The sequence below is a fragment of the Pituophis catenifer genome, unplaced genomic scaffold, assembly GCF_029215685.1.
Source record: "Pituophis catenifer annectens isolate HBS135680 unplaced genomic scaffold, rPitCat1.0.hap2 SCAF_6, whole genome shotgun sequence".
Taxonomy (NCBI): domain Eukaryota; kingdom Metazoa; phylum Chordata; class Lepidosauria; order Squamata; family Colubridae; genus Pituophis; species Pituophis catenifer.
Genome location: NW_027256886.1, coordinates 36,100,741 through 36,117,113, shown reverse-complemented (window position 1 = coordinate 36,117,113; position 16,373 = coordinate 36,100,741). Strand labels below are relative to the sequence as shown.

The following is a 16,373-nucleotide window of genomic DNA, read 5'->3' as shown; positions in this document are numbered from 1 at the left end:
GCTGCCATGAAAAAGGCGGGAAGCTGTCGCCATCTTTGGTGTCATTTTTGAAGTCAGGGGTTGAATTTCTTACCTTGCAGTTTTCTTGTTTGTTATTTTCGTTATCTGCTGCTGTTCCGTGGTCGTTTATTATGCTGCGGATTTTCACAAGCAGATTTGATTCAGCTGTAGTTGTTTCTATTAATTCTAGTATTTTTCTTTTTACCTCATCTTCTTTGTTTGGTGTTAGCAGTTCATTTTCTTGTAATTGCGTTTGTTTCTTAATATTTTCAAGTGGTGTATATTTGTCAGGAGTTAGTTGAGCTGCCATTCTTTTCGTTATGTATCTGGTGGCAGGTCTTCTTTTGTCGTTATGTGAGTCTTGCATCTTTATGTTCGGTTGGGCCTACCAAACCATCCTCTTGCTACCAATTTGTTGCTAGTTTGGTTATCCTGGTTAGGCCCATATATAAGAGACTGTAGGCTTTCTTGTAATAGTAATATTTATTTCTTTTCTTTCTCAGGAACACAATTAGACAAGCACTAATCTGGGAGGAACAAGAACTTATATACAGAGAAGGCGGGGCTAATGGTAAGTACTAACCAATGGTAAGTGACACAATGACATCACATAATGACATATAAACAAGCACACATATTTACAGATATCAGGTTAGGTATTTTCATCTGTAACATATTTAGCATTTATATACTGCTTCACAGTGCTTAACAGCCCTCTCTAAGCAGTTTACAGAGTCAACATATTGCCCCCAATAATCTGGGTCCTCATTTTACCAACCTCGGAAGGATGGAAGGCTGAGTCAACCTTGAGCCTGGTGTTTGGAAATATAGTATATTATAATATTTTTTACAAGCCTAGATGTTTATGAAGGATCAGATAGTCAAAAGTTCCAAATCTAGTCTGAGTTATCTGGTAGACTGCTTGTAAATTAGTATTAATGTTACTTTGTGTTATTCATTTACATCTTTAGTTTTTAAGTTAAACTACAATAACAAGCTTGTATGTGTGAATATATGTGCCTTGAAGTCATTCTTGACTGCTGGCAACTGCCTGGATTAGTCCCTACAATTTTCTTGGCAAGATTTTCAGACGTGGCTTGCCATTACCTTCTTCCTGGGGTTGAGAGAGAATTGGTCCAAGGTCACCCAAATGGCTCCATGCCTAAGGTGTAGCTAAAACTCATGGTTTCCTGGTTTTTAGCCTGATGCCTTAACCTCTAGACCAAACTAGTAGTATAAAACTATATTGTTTGTGATGGGAAACATAAACATTACCAAAACAAGGTACAGTGTTAGTTACAATCTAGCAGTGTCTGGAGATGGCCTCCTGCATTTTATTTTATATTCTGTCAGAGTTACATTTATAACCAGTTTGAAGTGAAATTTCTACCACTGAAATGGATGAATGCCATTCATCTTAATCTAAGATTGTTACCTGAAGATGAACATTTGGCGAATCCTTCAAGAGACTGCAGATATTCCTGCCCAAGATATTGCTCAAAGGTTTTTTCATTTGGAACAGCTAAGCATTCTGTGCCATCTTTGAACAAGCTATCTTTGGCTTCAGATTGGAACAACTGGAAGACATCTTTCTGCGTTCCCTGTTTTCCAAATAGTTTCTGTAAAAATCAACAAAAGCAGGATTTCAGTAGTTATCATAATATTTAATAAATACGGTTGTTTCCAGTGAATGCATAACATTTCTTCTTTTTGGTACTATTTCTAACAGGCACAAATAAAAAGTACTATTTGATACTTTTTATTTGTGCCTGTTATTTCTGAAGGAATTTTATTATTGGAATATTATACCGGAAGGTGCTTCTCACAGGGAACTCATTACAGGACAACTCACCAGGGCCAACTCGCCATGAGACAAGAGTTATACTAATATCAAAAAAACGGTGGTATAGAATCATTAAGTAAAGAATACAAAAAGAGGGACAAATTGAAATGTGATTGACAAAAATTAAAATCATTTTTAATTATTTCAAATAACTAAGTTGAATTCTTGAATTGTCCCATGGCAAATTTGTCCCGTGGAGAATTGGCCATGGCAAATTGGCTACAGTGCATTGGCCTATCAGAACTGATGCACATCTCCCCCGTGTATATATGTTATATAACTTTACTATTAAACATAATAATCTCAATTCAGAGCTTACCTGTTGCTCAAGTGCCACCTTTTTAACCGCTTCTGCTCGTTCAGGTCTTGACACCACTGCATGATTGCAAACTTGGGCCAAATGGCATGTTTCATATTCATCAGGACGACAGCGTTCACCATTTAGGTTCAGGAGTACAAAATCAGAAGAAGTTACACCACTTGCCCAAGCAGGTCTGTTCTCTCCTTTAAAAAAATGATTAAAATTATTAACAAGAATAAAGACTCCCTGCACCACTATGCATTTATTTTCCTTATTATCCCTACTCCATGGAAAGGGAAGATAGGACTTTGCCAGCTGCTCTCCATGTCATTTCGCATCCCACTGGCAATACAGTCTATATGACAATGTAGTAGTTTCAAAGTTCTTTGGAGTGGTGTATATACATGACATTTTGTCAGCATGTTCATATTTATTTATTATTGAATTAGTGTAAGGCATATCATATATGGAAATAATATATATAGCTACATGCAAGAGCTATAGTATGCAGGCAAATGGATGTGTAGGCACTACAGAGGGGTGGATGCATGGTGCAGAATGCAGGTGGCACAATGGCACGTACTATGGACATGCCCTATGGAGTTGATGTTACAAAGTGTTGGTGGGTTAGCAGCCACCGTGGAGTGCAGATGGGTGGTATGGGAAGATGCCCACTACAAAGAGCAGGTTGGTAAACACATATTATGGAATAGAGATCCCCATGCCACCCAGGGGTTCCTGGGTGGGAGCAATGGCAGAGTGGGAGCAATTGCAGGAGTGACTGGGGACCTCCTGCCAGCTTCCTCATTGACTTTGCTTTGTGGGAAGCCAGCAGGGAAAGTCACAAATAGCGATCATGTGGCTATGGGCACTTTAGCCATTGTAAGTGTGAGCAGTTTGCCAAGCACCTGAATCATGATTGTGAGGACTTTGAGGCTGATGTTTGAATCTTCTTCATCACCAAACAGTTGCTGAACATGTGGTTACTAAGCAAAGACTACCTGTACTGTTTTCTTTTCCATGAACTTATTAAAATTAATCCGATCGTTCAAACTGAAAATTTGAGGGGAGACAAAGTATTTGAGGCATGTAATAATGCGAGATCTTTCTTTTTTCTGTGCTGCTCTAAGAGTTCCAAGAACACAGATGCTTGGATTTTCTGCCTGAATGCCCCAGAATCACTAGGCCAGCCTTAGTATTCTGCATCTTGACTTGAATAGGTGTATTCAACTTTGTCTGGTACAACTCCAGCACAAAATGAGCTTTCCAGTATTCTTATTCTACTGGATGATGCTTTCTAATGCAACATGATTCTGGATCACATTTAATTTATCTTATAAACATTATCATTACATTATAATCATTTTATTATAATCAACATTATATTTATTATATTATATAGCACTGCATTGCATTATTATAACCATTCTTTTGATTATGCCTGACAAACTTCATCAGTCAACTATTTATCAACTATCAACTATCATAAATAAGATGATCAACAGTTATATATTTATTTGTATGATTCCATACCTTCTGTGACCTCAGTGATGGTGGTATGTTTAACAAAACCTACGTCTCCTACTTCAATCACGCATCTGGAAAATACAACCAAAGAAAAAAGGTAAGTGGCACATTTCACTTCTTGCCTTGCATAGGTTTCTCATCTGAAAAATTATTCAAAAATAATTAAAAACAAATATTTCTGCACTGTTTACATTGCATTTTAATTTGGAATTAAGAAGAATTATAAATAGTTGTGAACTGAAAAAGTTCTGCCCTGTTTATCATATTACATTAATATGCTTGGGATTACTTTTTACATGTTAATATAAAACATAAAAGCTTTTAAAAGCTACATATAATATATGCTTATATTGTGGAATAACAGTGATCATTATACCACTAGGTGGGGTAGTAACTGCCTCTAAAGAGGACTTCCAATCTAGTTTCCATATCAAGGCTTTGCCTAGTATGTGCATTACAATACTTGTAATAACAATAAAAAAAATATACTAAGAATGTTCATAGGATCCTGTGCAGAGCCTCCACTGACTGATACACTACAGAATCTTGTATCTTCACAGGATTCTCAGTCCAAGGCATTACTTAAAATAATATACCATTTCAGACCAATTATTGTTTTAACAATTTCATTTCCCCATAATAAAAGAAAAGAAAAGAAAAGAAAGAATATTTTTAAAATTGAGTAGTAGACAATATTAAGGCAATATACACTATGGTTTGGAATTGATGCCCTATAAGATTTCCTGTGGAAGGATTCAGGAAATGCTTTGATAATTCTGAAACCTCATTTACTCATTTGTATTTATTACTTTGATTGATTAGACTTTTTAATTCACACAAATATATAACAGAATAAGAGAGTTGGAAGCGACCTGAGAGGTCTTCTACTCCAATCCCCTGCTCAGACAGGAAACCCTATCTCATTTCAGACCAATGGTTGTCCAATCTCTTCTTAAAAACTTCCAGTGTTGGAACATTCACAACTTCTGGAGTTGTGTCCGTTGTTCCACTGATTAATTGTTCTAACTGTCAGGAATGTTCTCCTTAGTTCTAGGTTGGTTCTGTCCTTGATTAGTTTCCATCCATTGCTTCTTGTCCTGCCTTCAGGTGGTTTGGAGAATAGGTTGACTCCCTCTTCTTTGTGGCAATCCTTTAGATACTGAAACACTGCTATCATGTCACTTCTAGTCCTTCTTTTCATTAAACAAGACATACCCAATTCCAGAAACTGTTCTTTATATGTTTTAGCCTCCGGTCCCCTAATCATCTTTGTTGCTCTTCTCTGCACTATCTCTAGAGCCTAAGAACACATATAACGCATAAATTTTATTATAGGCTAACATCTACAGGAAGGAATCCTGAACTGTAGGTAGAAAATGAGGAATGATGAACAAGTGTCTTCTCATTCATCTATCATATTCCAAGGAACAGCAACCTACCGAAGAGCACCATTATACCCATAGAAGATTTCATTGCTGTTAGGTTTACATTTGTATTTCTGAGGCGGGCCACCTTCACCACCGCTGCCTTTGCACAGTTTGCACAATGTAGATTCAAGAGGTGCACCTGGCGCACAGCTTTCTCTGAAGAATGTATCTAGCATGGGATCAGAGAACAAACATTTTAATACTTTTGTTTAAAATTCTTATAACATACTCCAATTGGTTGTCTACCAGATATGTTGGATTTCAGTTTGCATAGTCACCAGAAAGCATGCTAAATGCATCAGATTGGAGAATCTAGGTCTAGTAATCCTGTAGTTGTAATAAAGCTAAATATTGACGACTAGATCTACAAAATCTGGACCCAAATCCAAAATATTATTATTGGGAAGCATGGCCAGCTTAAAAATGTCAACTTCAGAATTCTGGCTTTTCAAAATATGTAACTGACTATCACATTACTAATTAAGGAAATACCAACAGCAGAGTTCCTTCAGAGGAACTGATATGAATACACAGAATTTGCTCTCAGTCATATTAGGTTAAACAGAAAAAAACTGTGCTGATACTTGATAAAATTCATTTTCAAAGAATGACCAACTCCAATAAAGAAGATCAGTTACAGAGGTGGTTACCAGTTTACCTGCTGGAAAAAGTGTGTTTTGTGATTGGTAATCTTTAAAAAGGTAGCCATTTTATGAAAGGCAAGTCTTCCCATTGGTAGCCATTTTGTGGCTATCTTCAAACATACCTTCACAAATCAGAAAGACTCTGGGATCACCTTTTCTGATTAATAAATTTTCTGAGTAATAAAAGCCTATCATAAACCTATATGTGTCTCCTGGCTACAATTGATATTTTGAGATATGTCTAACAGCACCCCAAAATTATCTATATCTGCTCAACTGCATTCTTCAAAATGTGAACAATGATAGTTTTTAACTGAGTGCTCGTGCTCTTAGTCAAAAAAATTATTAATTAGAGTTCACTTTAGCCATCTTTTAAATAGTATGGAATGTGATGTGCCAGAATTCTCAGAAATATAGCAGTTAAGGCTAATCGTTGAGAGAAAAAGGAATAAAAATGTTTATTTTTCATTTAATTTTCATCAGGAATTTTAGATAAAAATTGAATTAGGAATAGCTTCCATAATGTTCATTCACTTTCTGGTGTTCCATTTATTCCATAAATTTCAATGCAGCAGTCTAATGTTGCAAATTCCTTTGCACTCCTGTATTATCTTAGCAGAATCCTATTTTAAGGACTGACATACACATATCTTAAGAAGCATTTTAACTTGGGACAGGGCATGCACAATGTCTTATTTAAAAACAATTTGAGTGTTTAATAAAGGTTCATTAAATCTCTAGTGCAAAATGACCTGTTTTGAGTACTTTGGGGAGAACCTGAAGCTCAAAGTAAGACATTTCACCAAAAATGTGCTCAAGACATTTTAGATCAAACATTTTGCATGCCCCTAATGTTTATATTACTTTATTTTTAAAAAAAACTAAAGAAGAAAAATTAGTGATAGTCTCTGAAACATTATCAAGAAATGAACATAAGGCCTATTTCCATTTATAGCCAATCACTTTTTCTTTCTTCTTTTTCCATGCAAAATGCTTATTTGGGGTGGGGGTGGAGAGACATAATTAATGCATAACCCTTTGGTAACCCTTGGAACTACAGAAGCTGTTGTCCTAGAAGCACTGGATCCTTTACAGCAGTGTTTCTGAACTTTAGCAGCTTTATCACGTGTGGACTTCCATTTCAGAATTCCTCAGGCAGCATGGTTCAGAAACACTGTTTTAGAGGATGGGTGGGGTAGTAGTATAAAAAACATAAGCAACCATATGGACATAAAGCCACTCACCAAGGTTACAGCTAAGATTATACTGATTGTTAATGAGGCCCATGGGAATAATCCAGCCAGCAGTTCTACCAACACCGGTATGACAGGAGGTCTTTCCTCTCAGAGTGGTCCAGTTGATGTCAGCGTCACGTTTCTTAGCAACAGCTACAGCATAGTAGCCTTTAGCTGGAAAACAAGAAGCAGACTCAGCATTTCTCCACTGACAATTCAAATAACCTCACAGAAGGTAGGCATGGTCCAGTGACTCCTTCACATCTTTTGCAAACATTTAAAGAGAAAAGAGTTCACCTGCGTATAGGAAACCTCAGTACAGGTAGACCTCAATTTACAACTGTTCATTTAGTGACCATTCAAGGTTACAACGGCACTTTGAAAAAAGTGAGATAAGACCGTATTTCACGCTTATGACCGTTGCGGGGTCTCCATTGTCACAAGATCAAAACTTAAACGCTTGGCAACTGGGATCACGTGATCCCCCTTTTGCGACCTTCTGACAAGCAAAGTCAATGGGGAAGCCAGATTCATTTAACAACCATGTTACTAACTTAACAACTGCAGTGATTCACTTAACAACTGCAGCAGGAAAGGTCCTAAAATGGGGCAAAATTCAATTAACAACTGTCTCAGCAACAAAAATTTTGGGACCAGCTGGGGTCATAAGTTGAGGACTATCTGTATTTTGGGTCATAAGTTGAGGACTATCTCTATTTTCTCCAAAAAGAGGAATTTTCTTCAACGGATTAGGAAGATTGGTACAGAAAGATTTGACCAAGTTTTAAATTGCCAAATAAAGGCTTAGATGCTTGCAGATCTCTTAAGTGGCAATATATTCACCATAATTACCTACCTGTTACACCTTTCTTGGGATCGACACAGGCAGAAGAATCTTCAGCTGGAAGAAATAAAAGTAAAAATAGGATTTGGAGAACTCACTTCAAGCTCAAACACATTTCATCTACCTTTGTCTGGACTACAGGAAAGGTGTCTTGTACACATAGACCTAAAAGCAGATAATGCCAAGCGTATTTGCAAAATAAAGGACACCATTATGGAGTGCAAGGCATCTGAACTCAAGACATAATGTCTATGATCTAGGACTGATGATGCTGGTGAACAAAAAGATTGACTGGACTCAATTTCTATCCATCCTCTTACAATTTTGCAATGGGCCATGCATATCACTCTTTGGGGATGAGGTAAAAGTATTAGATCACTTGGTGAACATGACAATGAAAAGGAGGAAAGATCATGCTTCAGCTATGATCCAAGAACAGTAGGGAGGACTGAGGTGACTTGGAACAGATTTTCTTCCCTTCAGATCAGATGCCTGAACACCTATGTTTTTCTTAGTCTAAAGCACAGAGCTAAAATGGCATGCCATCAGAAGTCATTTTCATGCACATAATTATGGTTACTACCCTGAGGGCCATGGGATTGCTTTGAAGACTATATGCTGGAAGACTAGTAGACTCTGTTATGCAGTTGGATAGCCACATGGAGATAAACTACTGGAATACATGGGCCAGAGTCCTATATGACAGGTCACTTCTATGTACTTACAACAGCTATTGATCTACTCAGTTCATACTTACGAGGGATTTCTGTCAATACTGGGACAAGGCCACATTTTCCAGCAGTATAGATATGCCCGCCATCCAAGGTAATGGCATCAGCTTCTCTTTTCTGCAAAGACCAATGTATTTTATATCAGCAAACACATTTCCTAATATTACAGGTTACAATTCCAGTCAAAATAAAATAAGCGGAGAATTTTTTTTTTTTTTAATTATTTATATGCCACCCTTCTCCAGAGACTCAGGGCGGCTTACAATGCGTTAAGCAATAGCCTTCATACTTTTGTATATTTAGATGAAGTCAGCTTATTGCCCCCACAAACTGGGTCCTCAATTTACCTACCTTAGAAAGGATGGAAGGCTGAGTCAACCTTGAGCCTGGTGAGATTCGAACTTACAGTAATAGCAGACAGCTGGTGTTAATCACAATGCTATCAGTCTGCTGAGCCACCAGGCCCTGTAAAATAATGGAGAGAGGCTCCAAACGGAGAAGATAAAAGTTAAACGGACCACTGAGTATGTTCCCTGGGAACAAAATGGCACTGGTATTGAGGGCAGAGACATCACAGTAAGTGCAGAGGTAAATCATGAATAGAAGCATCAACTGTCCTCATACTGGTAGTCTTTAACTATTTCAATCATTCCCATCTTAGAATTATAGAATTTTATAATTCTAGGGGTTATAATTCAACCTATCTGTAGAATCTCATGGTGGGAAACACCACACTACGCATTCAGTGCATTGTTGTACAGGCCTCTTGTCCAGTATGAAAGACTCATAACATGGGATTCCTGGGATATATTCAGTTAACATGTACCAGCAAAATCACAAACTTCTTGTTTATTTTAGTAGTGTCTTTTTCATGGATTGCACCTAGTACCCTTGTTTTTTAAAATATTTTTTCAACTAAAGTGCCTGGACTCAATCACTATTTTCATGTGAAAAGGTATGTGGAAACTTCAAACACTTACTATGATCTTGATAAGGCAATCTTCCGTAGTTTCTGCAACAGCACATTCAACGGCACCATTGCTCTGTGCACTCCACACATCACATTTTTTCTTTTCAGCCTTGCCCACTGCACACCACACAATTCTTTCTGTGGTATCAGGATCTGAAACGGGTCTCTCTAAAGGACAAGAAATACCTCGGTTAACCAAGTATTCAGATTCCTCAGAATATTGCAAACTAATTGCTGATATAAGAACCACTGTAACCTTCAGTGTACCATCTTTATGCTCTAGACTCAAATAGAGCGGAATGGAGGAACTCACTGCAGCAAACTCACCACAGCCAATTCACCACATCAACTCGCCACGACCAACTCACCACAGGACAACTCACTCTGAGACAATTCAACAATTCAATTTAATTATTTAAAATAGTTTTAAAAATATTTTAGTTTTTGTCATTCCCTCCTTTGGCATCCTTTTTTAATGATCCTGTTCCACTATTTCTTTGATATTAGTGTAACTCTTGTCCCGCGACAAGTTGTCCAGTGGCTAGTTGGCTAAGGCAAGTTGTTGTAGACCTGGTTATTATTTATTATCAGTTCACTATAGGCGAAATCACAACTGCCGGTTCTTTAGCTGTTGTTGGCCTTTATATGCACTGATTTCTTCCCAAGGACCTAGGTTGTTATAATGTATTGATTTTTCAATTCTGCCTTGCTTCTTAATCTTATTATATTATTATTGTATAAATAATGATATTCAACTGTCTTGATTTTTATAAGGAAAATCAGAAAAACAGAATTGGGAGGGGAAAGAACACAAAAAATGTCCTTTAGAGGCTTTTGTTCTAGAACGCTAGTATCCAAGATATTTAAAGAGTCATTTAGCCATTTTAGAAAAATAGTAGAAATTGCATTTATATGACACAATTAAAACATAGCTGCACTAAGAAAAACTTTAGACCTCGTTATTGTATCCTTATTTTATTTTATTTAGCATGGAAAGGTTTCTGTTCTAGCTCCCAGATAATCCAAAACAGACTGCCTGGCTGCTGGTGGTACAACATTTCTACCTCAGGTCACTTGAAAAATTGTTATTTATCTAGCATATGTCAACTTGAAAAAAGGATTAAATGGTATACCACTGTACTTTTTAAAAAAGCCAGGAAACTGAAATAGGTACTTAGCAAAAGGGGGGGAAAAGAGCTTATATATTGTATGTGTATTTTGATGCTTTAACCTTGTACAGATAGTCGTTGACTTACTACCACAATTGAGCCCAACATTTCTGTTGTTAAGTGAGATATTTGTTAAATGAGTTTTGCCTCATTTTACAACCTTTCCTGCCACAGTTGTTAAGTGAATCACTGCAGTTGATTACTTAGTAACCCAGTTGTTAAGTGAATCTGGCTTCCCCATTGACTTTGCTTGTCAGAAGGTCGCAAAAGGAGACGTAATAATAGGGTCATAAATATGAACCAGTTGCCAAGCATCTGAATCTTGATCATGTGACCATGGGGATGGTGCAAAGGTGGTAACTGTGAAAAACGGTCATAAGTCACACACACACACACACACACACACACACACACACACACACACACACAGAGTTGGTTTCTGCAATCAAACCTTTTTCCCATCTGCCTGGAACTCATTCCAGATTATGAGATAAAATAGGGACTGTGATTTATTGCTGTAAAAGTTTTTCCTCATGATTTTCAAGAAGGAGAAATCTGGATGTACTGTTGTGGCCTGTCGGCCACCAGCCTCTCCAGGAGCTGAATCAGAGGAGGAGGTGGCGTGGGAGTCAGGGTCAGCATCAAGACAACCAGAGATCCAAGGGGGAAGAGGGAATGGAGCTTGAGATGGATAGAGACAGAGGCGGACCCTGAGCCGTCCATCAGCCCTCAGATGGAGAGTCAACAGTCCCCAGGTCTGGAGGTGACTGATGAGGAAGAGGAGGAATAGCTGAGTCCAGTGCCTGACGCGCGGATGCACAGAAAGCAGAGAAGAGGAGAGCAGTGGAAATCTGTGGGCCGATCCTTGGGAAGGAAGAGCCACTGCTGCTAACGAAGTCCCACCCTAACTCTGGGGATAAAAGGCACGGGGCGGAGATGAATAGATGTGGCAGACAACTATTCATCTTCCAGCCAGATGGACTTGTTAGCCTGTGTTGAGAGAGAAACTTTTTGCTGGGGCCACTGGCACTCCTCATAAAGGAATCTTTGAGTTAACTTCATAGGGTTTGACATGCTTGGGGAGCTGAGTCAGAACATCTATACTGATTTTTGAACCCCCATCCTATTGCTTATGGTTTGCTATTATTGCCCTATTTATTCAGTGCTACCCTCAGCTAGCCAAAATAAAATATGAGTTTTGGTCACAAACAAGTTGGACCGAATCCCGTTATAACACGGGTGTAGCCAAAGCATAAAAGCTTCCACTTTGACAAAGTTCGACATTTTTACCCATCACAGAGATTTTAGAAGCAGTCAACAGACTGAATTGCAATTAAGCTAGTATTGCTGATAGCAAGTGAACTGATTATTATCTTTTTAACAGTTTTCTAATGCCTCGTTTTCAATGCCTGGTGTTCAATGCCTGGTGTTCATCACTGTGACTAACAAGTCCTGCCCTGTTTACCTTTTTTGAGACTCTGTATTGCAGCACAGTACTTAGGACCTAGGTAAAGTTCAGCATCTGCTCGTTCAGGCACTTGAACAAGACCAACCGCGCTATCCTTAAACAGGAGATCTTTGCCAGAGTCATTAGGAGATTTAAAAAGTTGGCATCTTGTTTGCTTTTGCTTCATCTGTTCCTAAAATAAGAGAAAAACAAATCAAAGAAGAATGAGATGAGATGGAATATGAAAATTAATGGAATATTTATTTTATTGATTCAATTTGTATAGCTGCCCGTCTCACTTTTACATGTTTTGCAATAAAACAAAAAGACAGAATACATAATAAATAAAACAAAAATAAAAACCCATAGCAGCTGGGCGTGATCTAACATCATCCATATAACCAGGAGATGGGCTTTAATCCACACTCAGGGCCCCAGGCTCAAGCGCAAAGCCACGTTTTCAAGACCTCAGAAAAGGTCAACGGGGATGGGGTCAATCTAATCTCAGAGGGGATGATGCTCCAATGGACAGATGCCAGGCAACACTTCCTGTCTGATAGCACTCAAAGCGTACTTTTCTACCAAATCAGATAGGACTGATAGAGACAATTGGCGAAAGGTGATCCTGTATATAGCTCAGTCCAAAGTCACAAAGGGTTTTAAATTGATAACCAGCACTTTGAATTTCACCTGAAAACATATCAGAAGCCAATGCAGTTTACGGAGCAGTGGTGTTACATGTGCCAAGTAACTGGTACCAGTAACTGTCTTCATCGCCATGTTTTGTACCAGTTAAAGCTTTCAAATACTCTTCAAGATCAGCCCCACATAAAGTGCATTACAATAGTCCATTACTGGGGATCACAAGGGCATGAGTGACTGTGAGCAGGGCCTCCCCCACCCTTTGAGGGATCAGAGAGAAGTTAGGAAGAACAACTGCAGGAAAAATTCAGGAGCTACATTGCAGGTAGGAAGTTTGGGAGAAGACTACTGCAGTGTGAACAAACTCAGAATTAAATTCAGAAGTTTTTTCTAAACCAGAGCCCCCAATTGAAAAAGGAAAGAGAATGGTAGCAATTTTGGCTTTATCTTAACCAAAAAATTCTGTGATCCACCCACCCTTCTTTCCTTGCATATAATTCTCTTCCAATTCTCTTCATTCAACTGATTTATAGAATAAAGGGAAAACCTTTTAAAAACAGGAAACACCATCAGGAGTCAAAAATATCAATTCTTTTTTTCCCTCCATTTTATTTTCCAATTTCTCTTTCCTTGGTAGCTTTAATGTTTCAATTATTTACTACCCCCAATTTATCTGAACAATCTTCCATACTATACTATTATTGTTCAAATATCACTCTGTCTTATTCATGAAATGTTATGGGAGAGAGGAGTTCAGATGACAAAAACTTTCACCTGTAATTCTTTTATATTTCCTCACAATTTAGTTCATTTACAAAAAGCAAATGGAATCAATGCACTGTCCTTTAATTGAAACCTGTAGGAACCACCCATCTGAAGACTTCTTTGGGTAAACCTGCTTGGGAATTTAAGCATAATTTTGACTTGGCAGCAGTTTAATACCTTTTCCTTTAAAAGGCAGTGGCAAAATTGTTATTTTCAGCCTTTAGTATAAAGAGTGAAAATTTATACTCATTGTCCATTTGGCTGATTTCTTTGTATGGAGCAATGTAAAGTATCAGTTCCTCCATGAAACTATCACAATGATCTCAATACTGTTTTTACTAATGGGTCAGGCAAATTTCCACTTATATGAAAATTATGAACCATTGCTGTCAGCCAAAAGAACTTATGGTCTCTATCTGGCTGTGGTAAAAATGGCTCACAGTACCAGGTCAGGAACAATGTAAAAGAATATTTTTTTATTCTTTTTAAAATGAACTTCATAGTGTACAAAACAGTCAAAACAGCTTTATTTGTGGCATTCCCTTTCAAGTTAACATTTTCCTACTAGTAGCTTTAATACATTGGTCTTCTTTTAGTCCTTCATAAAATTGAGACGTTTGTGATATTTATTTTTCATCTCTGTTTTATAAAAAAAGGAAAACTTGATAAATACCAGTGCATAAGAGAGGAGTGCCCAGATTTTATCTGCCCGACCATCAACAGATCGTGTTACCACAGCATGAGCTGACACTCTAGCCCAGTTACAGGATTCATATTCTTCAACAGGCTTTCTGGAGCCATCATAACAAAGTAACTCATACTTGCTTCTTTCTTCTGCACTGTCAGCTGTGGAGAATAAAAGGCAACAGTGAGTGTAAGAAAGCAAAGTAGGCTCCATCATGTTGTTGTTTATTAAACGTGTATGTCACTTGAATTATTTTTTAAAAAGTAATAATTATTTCAAGGATGAAAAACAAAGACAAAGACAATGGAAAAGACAAAAAGCAAAAAGAAGTACCATGATTAACTGTATTGAAAGATCAAGGAACACAAGCATGATGTATCACCACCATCCTAGCTCTGCTACAGATAATCTACTGGTGTGAACAAAACAGTCTCAGTATTAAATCATGGCTGAAACCTGACTGAAATAGGAATAGATATCAGTTTTCTCCAAGGTTCTCAACAGCTGCAAGCCAAGCATCTTCTCAACAACCTTTCACAGAAATTGAGAAATAGAAGCTGGTGATAATTATTGAAGATTATTGGGTCCAAGGATGGCCTATGGGGATGGAGTGAATCGTCAGCTCTATTAAGGTTGGGGGCACTACTCCATCTATCAAAGAGGTTGACACTATAGCATGGAGCCATCTGCTGATTTCAAAACCCAGAAGGAATCCAGATCTAGTAAACAGGTGACTGAATTGATAGCACAGAGAGCCCTGTCCACTTCCTCAGGAGTCACTGGCTCAACAGGAGTGATACAGTACAAGCCTTGGCACCTGTCCACTTCAGACAGCAATTAGAGCCTCAGCTGAACTGTCCACCAGGAAGCCTCCAAGCTCTCTCTGGAACTCCACCGGGTTCAATTAATCCCCTGGGACAGGTAAATTGAACGGGCCCTGTCTCTCTTGCATATTTAACATAATACTATTTTTCTCTTTCTCAATTGCAGACCATTATACAATATCATAAACAGGTTTTGAAATTCCTGTTTCAAAACCGGCTTGTCACATATTCTTGTAAGCCTGTTGTTTGGGAAATTTCCACATTTAATGTGCTTGGTACACTTTACTTAAAAGCATGTACAGTGCTATTATATGTATAGATTTCACCAATCTCCCAAAAAATGTTAAGTACACCTCAAGCTTTCTCTGGAACACCTCTAGAAAACTGGAGTTGAGGACCCAAAAGATGAGTACTTCATAAAATGAAATCCATGTGCAAATAGTTACATATTTAAGCACTTTTTGGTATTTGAATTTACAGGGTAGCATTTTCCCAGATTCATACCTAATACGACTCCTTCATTCACAAAAGCCACATCTCCAGATCCAGATTTCAGACACCTTATGAAAAAAGGATAAAATATTAGAAAGGGGTGGTGGTTAAATATTATATTTCTTGCATATTGTATGATGCTATCAACAACATTTCTGCTTTTTCAACTGAATAGAAGCAACCTACCCAAACTGCCCAAATATGGCTAACCAAAGCAAACGAGGCACTGGCTTAGGGTACCAAAATTTAGGGTGTGCCAATACTGCCCCTATTCCAAAAACAAAGGCACTTCTAAAAATACAAATCTGTACATTGATGGGAGGTAGCAGGATCAGTCAATGTGACCCATATCTTCAAGCTAACACTGCTGATATCGTACTTTAATTATTGTTTCTTATCAAGAGAATAAATAAATATGAACTGAATAGAGAACTTTTACAGGAAATGAATAGTGAGAATATGGAAGAAGAATCAAGGCAGGAGTAAAACAACTGATTTCTCTCTGGTTAGGCAATTTGTCCATCTAGCCCAATATTGTGCAAACAGACTGGCAACAGTTCTTTAGGATCTTGGACAAAACACTTTGCCATCACTGAAAACCAGAACTGTGCCTAGTTGAAGAACCTGAAACCTTTGGTAATTAAGATAAGAAATGAACTATTGACTTACATCTTGTTACAGATAGTCCTCAATTTACGACCACAATTCAGGTGAAAATTTCTGTTGCTAAGCGAGACAGTTAAGTGAGTTTTGCCCCCATTTTACGACCTTTCCTGCCACAGTTGTTAAGTGAATCACTGCAGTTGTTAAATTAGTAACATGGTTGT

At 37.9% G+C, this 16,373-nt stretch overlaps 1 protein-coding gene across 2 annotated transcripts in view; it reads right to left on the bottom strand.

Annotated features, from left to right (window-relative positions):
• TF (transferrin) overlaps nt 1–16,373 on the bottom strand; it is a 92,428-nt gene that overhangs the window by 64,357 nt on the left and 11,698 nt on the right. The window contains exons 6-16 of one of the 2 annotated variants that reach the window (XM_070944931.1): nt 15,559–15,614; nt 14,219–14,391; nt 12,157–12,331; nt 9,533–9,690; nt 8,579–8,669; nt 7,834–7,878; nt 6,987–7,151; nt 5,111–5,267; nt 3,678–3,742; nt 2,163–2,347; nt 1,436–1,619 (exon numbers count right to left, since the gene is read on the bottom strand). The exons of the other annotated variant lie outside the window; for it this stretch is intronic. Coding sequence (XP_070801032.1) covers nt 1,436–1,619; nt 2,163–2,347; nt 3,678–3,742; nt 5,111–5,267; nt 6,987–7,151; nt 7,834–7,878; nt 8,579–8,669; nt 9,533–9,690; nt 12,157–12,331; nt 14,219–14,391; nt 15,559–15,614 — 1,454 coding nt within the window. The remainder of the gene's footprint in view (nt 1–1,435; nt 1,620–2,162; nt 2,348–3,677; nt 3,743–5,110; nt 5,268–6,986; nt 7,152–7,833; nt 7,879–8,578; nt 8,670–9,532; nt 9,691–12,156; nt 12,332–14,218; nt 14,392–15,558; nt 15,615–16,373) is intronic. 2 annotated transcript variants of the gene reach the window in all.